The sequence below is a fragment of the Protomyctophum bolini genome (assembly GCF_963924005.1).
Source record: "Protomyctophum bolini genome assembly, chromosome: 6".
Classification (NCBI taxonomy): Eukaryota; Metazoa; Chordata; class Actinopteri; order Myctophiformes; family Myctophidae; genus Protomyctophum; species Protomyctophum bolini.
Window position 1 is genome coordinate 12,335,713 of NC_137867.1, and position 10,000 is coordinate 12,345,712.

Genomic DNA, 10,000 nt, shown 5'->3' on the forward strand with positions numbered 1-10,000 from the left:
TTGTTGTGTGACGCTGTGGTGTGATCAATTACTAGTGCGTTGATTTTACGAAATAACAGTTGTAATATGGAGAAAGAGAGAGAGTACAGTGTATCTACTCCACTGTAAATAAGCTTTTCATGCACTGCATGAAAATTGTCCCCCAATGATACAGTAGGCCTATACAGTATGTCACAAGGAAAACTGGAGAGAATATTTGTTTGCTTTAGTACAGACTGAAAATGTATTCTACACTCGGGAACCCCTTTTGGTGTTAGCATTATGTTATGCTTTAGCTATTGAAAAATAGCAGATCTACAAGATCATAGCGTGCCACCGAGTGGCGCGCTACGAGCTTGTATTTCTGCTATTTTTGAAAAATCGAAGAACGACTGACATAGAAACATAGCTTTTTCAGAAACCTGTCAGGATGTAGAAGACATTTTTAGAATCTGATCTCAGGTCAAAATGGGTTAAACCACTTAAAGCCCAGCATTCCTATCCTGGGGGAAACCAAATTCACCAAAATCTGCCGATCTACAAGCGTGAGCTTTGAGAAGCCCTGATCTACTCATTTCGACATCTCAATTTGTGCAAAGGGCTGAGCTTTGAGAATTCTCCTGTAACCCACACGCAGGGGCAGTGAGTTATAAATACAAATGCGAGCGTGTATCTCTGATCAGTGACCTTCCATGCATCTGCCGAAAACGTCCAGCTGAATTTAGACCCTACTCAACTTGACCCATGGCAAGAAGGTCGTGCAAAGTTTAGACCATGCAGTGGTTCCCCAACATTTGTAGCCCTAAGACCCATAAAAGACATGAGACGTTTGCCTAAACTAGACCTAAACTAGCGAAAATAGCAGATGTACAAGCTCTCAAGGCATCTTGAGCTTGTAGATTATTTCCGCTACTTCTTAAACATTTGCTTTCCAATTTATGGAATTTCTTAGATTTTTCCTAGGTTTCTTCATGAAATTACTGGGAGAAAAAAAAGCTTTTTATGGGAATGTTTTTTGAAAATGTTTTGAAATAATAATATTTAAAGACAAAATGTAGGGAACAATACATAAAGGGACCCATCTAAATGTGGCCATGACCCACGATTGGGCCCGGGGACACACCTCCGGAGGGACCGGTGCCTCGCGCACCGGGGGTCCCCGGGTACCCAGTGTTTGGGAACCAGTGGTTTTTAGACCCACGCGGCGGAATGCATACTGCCGCGGCCGGAAGCCTCATGGTCCATGTTGTCACGTGGAAACCTTGTATGTCCAAAACTGTTATTTTCCAGGATCCATTGTAGTAGTGGTTATTATTTAGTCACAGGCTCTTGTGAAGGGTTGTTTTTTTTGTCTTTTTTAAACAAAAGGTTTTTTTTAAATAGTTAAAGCAGTATATTATATATTATCATTGGGTGTTCATTAGCAGGGGTCCTCCTGTCTCTCCAGCTTTTTGTTTTGTCAGACGTGCTCCCTGACACCACATATCTGGCCAGCGTCCAGCCAATCAGGACGCAGCAATCACGATGCAACAGAGCAGCTGATCAAGTAACCTGCTACTGTCAACATAATTAGCGGAGCCACATGGTTGAACTGTAATTTCAATTAAATTTGTAGGAAAACTATATAAAAAAATTTATAAAAAAAAAAGCTATAAAATAATATAAACTCCAAAGCAACTCTCACAGTGTAATCACTGATGAGCCTACAGTTGATCAAGCTTCAAAGATAATGCTTTTAAATTTTAAATCATGCTCGTGTTAAAGGGACATTTCACTGCTGGAAGAAACTGCAGTCACTCAATGTTAATAGTATTTGTAGTATAGAAGATAACAGTATCACAATTTGAAATGTGCACTCTATGGCCAGACAAATAATGAAGTCTGTGTGTGTCTAAGTAGGGTTTGACTGGATAGCTGAATTCCTGCAATGACCATAATGCTTTGGTGCACTTCCCCCTCCTTAAGGAGAGGGGGGAGGCCGAGTGGAGGTGTGACCTGTAGTCCAGGAAGGAAGTGAGACCACATTTTCATGACAAATGTTGATCATGAACATGGTGTTGTGAGTGTTGGTTGTGTCCACTGTCCAGTCCTAAACATCAAGTAATAAAGATCTGGTTGCAAAAGGGGTGAAGTATATTATATATACTATTATAATAATAATAATAAAACATTCAAGGCATGGCGTGAGTATAATTGATTGAAACAAATGTTTTCTTTTGGGTGAACTAACTCAGAGAGTGTACAAAATGGAGACAAATGGAACCCCATTTGTCTCAGAGTCTTGTAGTTACAGGTCTTTTTCCCGTTCCACTTTAGTTATGGGGGTCCTTGAACTAACAAAATAAAGAGTGAGAACCACTGCACTATAGCCAGCTGGTCCATTTGGTTCCATTTGTACCCCTCTCATATTTCAATAAACATGGCGTACATGTTTGAGTGCAATGGGTTCATGTTGGTGCAGGTATGGCCGGTCAAAGGAATGCTAATGTGTGTGCTTTGAACTGCACCACTACAGGGGACACTATGCAGCCAGGTTTTGTGAGATACCAGCAGTCTAGGAAAACAGGCGCAAAAGAAGCGACTTTTTGGCCACATGGACACTTTAAGCCCATAGCAGACACAATAAGCAGACATTGCAACACAGGCTATACAGCACACCCGCCCCCACATAACAACGTCTGTCACACAACTTCAATGAGATCCTTTTTTTTTACATTTTCTTATAGCCAATAGCCAATCTACAGTATACGCGTGTGGATATGCAACATCTTTGCTATTTTTTAATTTGAATTCTGAAAATAGTGTACAACACATTTCAATAACAAAACAAAATGCAATAATCTGTAAATATATACCTGGAGGATGGAATCAATTGAAGCCTAGTCAGACCTAAAAATGCTTTTATGTCATTTTTTTTCGTTTTTTTTTAGGTTCAACCAAATTAAAGCTGAAAGCAAAGGGAAAAAGCTTCGGCCCTTCAGGTCTAAACTTGACTGGGGTTGATGACTAATCGTTGTTATTGTATGAGAGCTATTTTGTTCAAGTGGTGTTGGAGGGGGGGGGGGGGGGGGGGGGGGGGGCTGAAGGGGGGGCCGTTCCTGTAGGCCAATAGGGGGACGACAGCATCGGGCCGGTGATAATGCAAAGGCATTCCTACTGCCTTCTATACGTTTACAGTATATCGTCGCTATGTCGGGCAGAAACGTCTTATCTCCATATTTTAACATTTTGTGTTTATTTTTCGTAAATCAACGCCTTACTTGATCATATTACAGTGTCACGCAAAAGCTTCAAAAGTACAGCAGGTCCACAAGCTTGTAGATCTGCTACTTTTGAGACAATATGATAGAGTCAGAGCAGACATGCTTCATTCACCCTTTCCTTTCCTATCATGCTATCAATTCTTATTCAACTTACAATCCCAAATCCAAAACTTCCATCCAAACATAAGGTTGTGTTGCTGACACAAGCTGCACAAGCAAAAACACAGCAAAACATAAAAACAGAGCTGCTTTGCTGTGGAGTTGAACACAATTCAATCAATTCAATGTTTTATCGTACGTAATTCAGTTGTTTTATTTTAAATATGTGTGCCACGTTAAGAATTGTGTTCTACGTGAGCCTTATAGCTAGATGAAATCAAACACTATTTAACAAATCCCTCTTTAACAAAGGAAAAGTGGTGGTTTTGTCATTGAAGTGCTACAGGTGTGTTGGTTTATACCATTGTTACATTATTTTGTCAAGGTTCAAACACAGGCCGTGTGTGTGTGTGTGTGTGTGTGTGTGTGTGTGTGTGTGTGTGTGTGTGTGTGTGTGTGTGTGTGCGTGTGTGTGTGTGTGTGTGTGTGTGTGTGTGTGTGTGTGTGTGTGTGTGTGTGTGTGTGCACGGCGGCAAACTGCACCCTACTGTATACAGCATGTGCTACATGGCTTGGATTGAGCCAGACAATAAATCAAGAATATTAAAGTACCACTGGAGGCCTGGGACATTTACACTGGGATAGTCATTTGTTAGAAAGTCTGCGATAGAATTTTGCCCACTCAATGTCGCCTTGTTATTGTGGTTGTTGTTATTTGGGTCCAGGGCTAAAGGAAAACGTCGCTGTCACGCTCACGATAGATTGTCAATTCTTGCCACTTCTGCCTGACACTCTTATAATATGACAAAGTAGGGCATTATTAAACAAATACAAAAAACATAAAAATGTGACATATGAAGATACAAGGTTTGCTCGACAGCGTCGGGTGGGGGAAAAAATAAAAGAGTGTGTGGCTTGTGGAACAATTGATGGCAGCAATCAGTCTCTCTCTCTCTCTCACTGTCTCTCTGTCTCTCTGTCTCTCTCTCTCTCTCTGATTAGCGGCAGTGGAAAAGGGAACAGGAGTACCAGATATGACGTTTCCTCCATACTGACAATGTCTCCCAGCGTTAAGTCCAAAATCAATGGCTAATTGAAGGCCTCAACAACAATCCATAATGTCTCTAGACCCCATTGACCAGCCCTGCACTATATCATTAGCTCATGGACTGCTTCCTGTTGCACTAACACTATACTAGTGCTTCTCAACCTTTTCAGACCCCCAAAATAATCAGATTGAAACCGGGGACCCCCCCACACACACACACACACACACACACACACACACACACACACACACACACACACACACACACACACCCTGAGAGCACTTGGAATTGTAGGAGTTGAGGCATTACATTTAATTTGACTCGGCTCCACAGATGTCGTGAAAATAGCTGTTTGGACAGTTTTAATAGTATAGTTTATTGACGACTGTTTATGGCGTAACAGTCCTTTCATTTAATTAACATTTCTTCTTTAATTAAAAATGTTTAAGGTCACCGGAGCACTCACCCAATGGTGAAGGCCACACACTTTAAAGCTTAAGGGTGGTGTTAGTCTTCACAAAATATAGCAGATCTACAAGCTCACAACACGTCACGTTCCCCCAGAACAGGGATGAAGTGGATAAAAACGGCAACATTTTATTTTTTCTAATTTTCTCATGACGTATCTGTGTCTGCATGTGTGCTATAAAGTAATAATTCAGTGGGTAATGAAGTGGTAAATAGCTCTATATTGTGATAGTAATCATTGCTATATCCTGTTACTGAACAAACACTTTTTTGTGTGATTGCTGTAATTTTTTGCTGTATAGAATCTATAGCTATTTCGTTTTAGCGCATCCACAAACTCACATGATGCGATGCGTTGTGAGCTTGCACAATGTTATTAGAGAAGTGTTTAAGGAAACCTATACTGTACATTTGGACACCGCCCATAACTCTGTATATCTGATGTGTTTTGTGCCTCCTCGTACGTCAGAAAATGAAAACTCTATACCCAAAAGGCACTTGTGGCAAAAACAAAAAGATGCAATCACAGATGCAACAGAATTACAGCTGCAGTTCTTTCTGCGAGATTAAAACCAACAACAATGACGACGTGGCACGCAAGTCCTCTGTGTTCTCAAAATAGCAGTAGACAGACGTGTGTGTGTGTGTGTGTGTGTGTGCGTGTGCGTGTGTGTGTGCGTGTGCGTGTGCGTGTGTGTGTGTGTGTGTGTGTGTGTGTGCGTGCGTGTGTGTATTTGGTAGGAGCTGTGTCCTTTCTTTCTCTCACGGGCAGTTCACTTCCTCATATTATGTAAGGGCCCCTCCATACAGCTCTATTTCCCCAATAAAAAGGCCCCACCGGGGCCCCATGAGCCGACACAACCTAGCAGTATGTGAAAGCAGTGTGATGGTGGCCTAATAAAAGCCCAGGGAATTCACTAGGGCCAGGTCAGTGAATGCCAGGACACTGGCCTCAACGCTTCCTCCCATGTTGTCAGCCTTCGGTCCTTATAAAAACCGCCGTGAATGGACGGTGATAAAAAAACCATCTGAAAAAAGTATAGTGCACGAAAGCATTCATGTATAGACACCAGACAGGCAACTATAAATGAACGCCCGCCCACTGATATAGCTTCTGCTCTCTGTGTGTGTTTCTGCCTAAAGTGATACTTTAGTGATACGTAAGTGATACTTTTACTTACTTTTACACACCGTGTGTGTGTGTGTGTGTGTGTGTGTGTGTGTGTGTGTGTGTGTGTGTGTGTGTGTGTGTGTGTAGAGCTATGTATTAGAGCATGGAATAGTGCACGATCACAGGTCACACACGCACACACATTATGTACATCTGTTTTTAACCTCCTAATCCCTAAAACGAATAGTATAGTTGACTAGGGGCGTGTTCTATTTGGGCTATACTCTTGTTATACCAGAGTGTGTGTACAGTTACTGCAACAGCTCTTTACAGTTGTCATCCAACCAGGAAAGGGAAGCCCGCATGGCCATCATCTATCGGCTATAGGAGAGGAGTAGGGGAAACATAAGTGTCAACCCAAAAAATACAGGGGACGCCTTAGCTGAGAGAGAGAGAGAGAGAGAGAGAGAGAGAGATGAAGCAGGTCCCCATTTACATAAACCTTTCTATGAATATGTTGTATTCGTGTAAATGTGAATTGTGTATTGTAATATTGAATCACTTTCACTTAAACCCCTGATACTTAGTAAACTTGACTTCTTGGTTCCATGCCCTTTTTTCTTTTCGCTCGATGCAACACATTGTTTCGTTTGTCATTTGGCTATTTTCGGCGAATGTTTTCCCCATAACAGTCGCGAGTGTCGAGCCAGCCACCATATCAAACCGCACCTCCTCTGTCTAGGCTTGGGGGGGTTGGGGCAGGATATCCAACGGCGTCCTATCACAACTCCATCTCCTGTCTGAAGGGCTCTTTCTAAAAACACACTGGCAGTCTGGCACATTCTGCTATTGTCGGAACTATCACATGTCTGCAGGGTTCGTGTCTTCACAATTCCCACGTTCTTGACAAACAAACAGAAAATGACAAAGCTCATGTCCCCGTTTTTGATTTAAGCTATTTCCAAGCTTTCAGAGAATTGAGCCGAATTGGCCGCATTGCTGATTACAAGATTAATCTTTTTCTTTTCTTTAAAACACAAAATGTCGTATGTTATGGGAAAACTAACATTCATACTTGGACTACTAAGAGGATACGTTCTATAAAAAGTGGGAAAAGTGGGATCTCTTCTTTCAGCCTAGCGATAATGTATGATTTAAATAATGTATCTTGTAATATGAATAATGCAGCCTTGTTTTTTTTGTTTTGTTGTCAAAAATACAAAATGTCATTGTAACTGGGGGAAAAAGCTGACATACACGCTCACAATAATGTTGCAACGCAACATGTTGCGAGCTTTCAGAGTGGCTATTTTCACACAACCTATTTACACGGTTACAAGTATAAATGTAGGGCACAAGTACTGTTTAATCAGAGTTTTCACGCTTTAAAACTTTTGGCCGTTCGGTATTCACCTCTCTTCTGCATGAAGCTTTAAAACGTTTGGCCGTTCGGTATTCACCTCTCTTCGGCATGAAGCTTTAAAACGTTTGGCCGTTCGGTATTCACCTCTCTTCGGCATGAAGCTTTAAAACGTTTGGCCGTTCGGTATTCACCTCTCTTCTGCATGAAGCTTTAAAACGTTTGGCCGTTCGGTATTCACCTCTCTTCTGCATGAAGCTTTAAAACGTTTGTCCGTTCGGTACTCACCTCTCTTCTGCATGAAGCTGAAAAGGTCATCCAGGAACTCTTTGCGCTTCTCGTCATCGTCCAGTTCATACAACTGCAGAGAGACACAGAGAGAAAGAATGTTAATTATCTTCAATTATTTCAATTCATACAATGGCTTCAAGCATTATGTTACACTTTAACTATTGAAGAATAGCAGATCTACAAGCTCATACTGTAGGTGTCTGCGTGCCGCGCTCAAATATGTCCTCAGGTTGGGACATATTTGTGGGTCACGGACCAATTTGTATGGTTCCTGACTCCAGTAGCCTCGGAGACCGCAGGCATTTGTGGCATACTGGTGCGCTAACGCTTCTCTCTTTGCTGATTACTGATGCCTTGCACCTGTATTCAATTTCACACACACACACACGCTCACGCTCACACGCGCTCGTGCACACGCACACGCACACACACACACACACACACACACACACACACACACACACACACACACACACACACACACACACACACACACACATCCCCTGCAGCTGTGTCTATAATCTCTCTCTCTCTCACACACACATGCTCTTCCTTCAATTGACTGATTGATAATTTTATTAGACAATAAAATGCAAACAGTACAAGGTACAGTAAGGCACATTTGGTCCAAAACGACAGCGGTCTTGTTTCACTATTGGTGAACCAATAGAAAGACCTTGCGGTTTTGTTTCACTATTGGTGAACCAATAGAAAGACCTTGCGGTTTTGTTTCACTATTGGTGAACCAATAGAAAGACCTTGCGGTTTTGTTTCACTATTGGTGAACCAATAGAAAGACCTTGCGGTCTTGTTTCACTATTGGTGAACCAATAGAAAGACCTTGCGGTCTTCTTTCACTAGCTGCCGTCCATACCTGCCGCTCTATGCCAAGAATAGCTCTCTTTCACTCACTCACTACAAAAGTAGTGAAAATATTTTCACTAATTCTGATCCGGGGGGGACGGGGGGACGGGGGACGTCTAATCTCTCTTTTGGTTCTCGACCTGAACAGCTTGGGAAGAATCCTTCAATGAGGACCTTTCCTCTCGGCTGCATGTCTCATCCAGAGGCTGCAGACACAGGACACATTTTAGCATTTCTATGATGCGACTATAGTGTGCACTGCCTGCATTCAGCGAGGCGGCCGTGCACTCAAAGAGGCTTTCAGAATGTATAGCGCTATAGCTGCATGAGCCCCGACAAACACCACACACCATGGAAATATTATGTTAGCGGCCACAACGACGTCCAGCTTTCAATAAGGGTCTGGGGGCTTCTGTTAACAGAACCCCCCCCCCCCCCTCCCCTCCCTCGATCGATGGCTGAAGACAGAGGGATGATGACCTTCTGAACCAGCGGGGCACCCATGCACCGTGTACACCCCCCTCCCCCACACACACACACACACACACACACACACCCCCACCACCGGTAATAAATGGTCATTTAGCTGTGTACTACTGCTGTCAGCCTGTCACCCAGTGTGTGTGTGTGTGTGTGTGTGTGTGTGTGTGTGTGTGTGACAGACAGAGGGCCAGTGATAGAGAGAGACACACAGACAGAGAGATTGACAGAGAGATGGGGGTGGGGGCTCTCAGTGGGGGGTCCATGGTATTGAAAGGTAAAGGAAGAGCCAGCCATGGCACAAATGTTAAGTGCACAAGATGCAACGGCAGGCAGGCGACAATGCCTCTCACATCACATCGATCCACACCTCACCAAAAAGCCCTGAAGGCACACGGAGCAAGAGCTTGTGACTACCAGATAATAACTATAAGGATCATTTTGGAACACAGGTCCCCGTCCCCCCCACCCAAATTCCCTGAAAAGTAACCGCTTTGGACATATAAGGTTTCCACCCAGTGACCCAACACCAAGGCTATATGCATGTGCACGCCATGCAATCATCCTCCCAGAAATCCTCACACCTGACGTCCAGGGTTTCACAATGACTGCCAGTGCTCTTAAGCAAGGCACTAGCAAGTCCCTGGGATGCTGCTGTTCCTAGCAGTTAAGGTGGTTGCACAACCGGCCGCGTTTTTCGGAAAACCGATGGAGAAACAGCGCTTAATAAAAATCCGAATTCGCGCCCGGTGTGCGGAGACCTTTAGAATGTCTTCAATGCAGAAGGCACGGTATATGTGACATATAGAGATATGACAGAGAACCCTAGTATCCTTATTAAGCCAGATTTTTACTTGGTTGCCGTGTCGGGTGTCATTGCTCAGTACATACTGTAGCAGATGGGCTGGACAAAGTTCATGCACCTCTACTAGCGACAGTATAGTGGAGACCTTTTCATGATTGGCTGCCTCTAAGCCAATGGGAGTCTTACCCATAAAACCCATACTCTGAACGTAACGTAACGTAACGCTGAGGC

At 43.2% G+C, this 10,000-nt stretch overlaps 1 protein-coding gene across 1 annotated transcript in view; it reads right to left on the reverse strand.

Moving 5' to 3' along the window:
• arid3c (AT rich interactive domain 3C (BRIGHT-like)) overlaps nt 1-10,000 on the reverse strand; it is a 94,354-nt gene that overhangs the window by 29,638 nt on the left and 54,716 nt on the right. Inside the window, exon 3 of the mRNA XM_080766608.1 lies at nt 7,618-7,690. Coding sequence (XP_080622734.1) covers nt 7,618-7,690 — 73 coding nt within the window. The remainder of the gene's footprint in view (nt 1-7,617; nt 7,691-10,000) is intronic.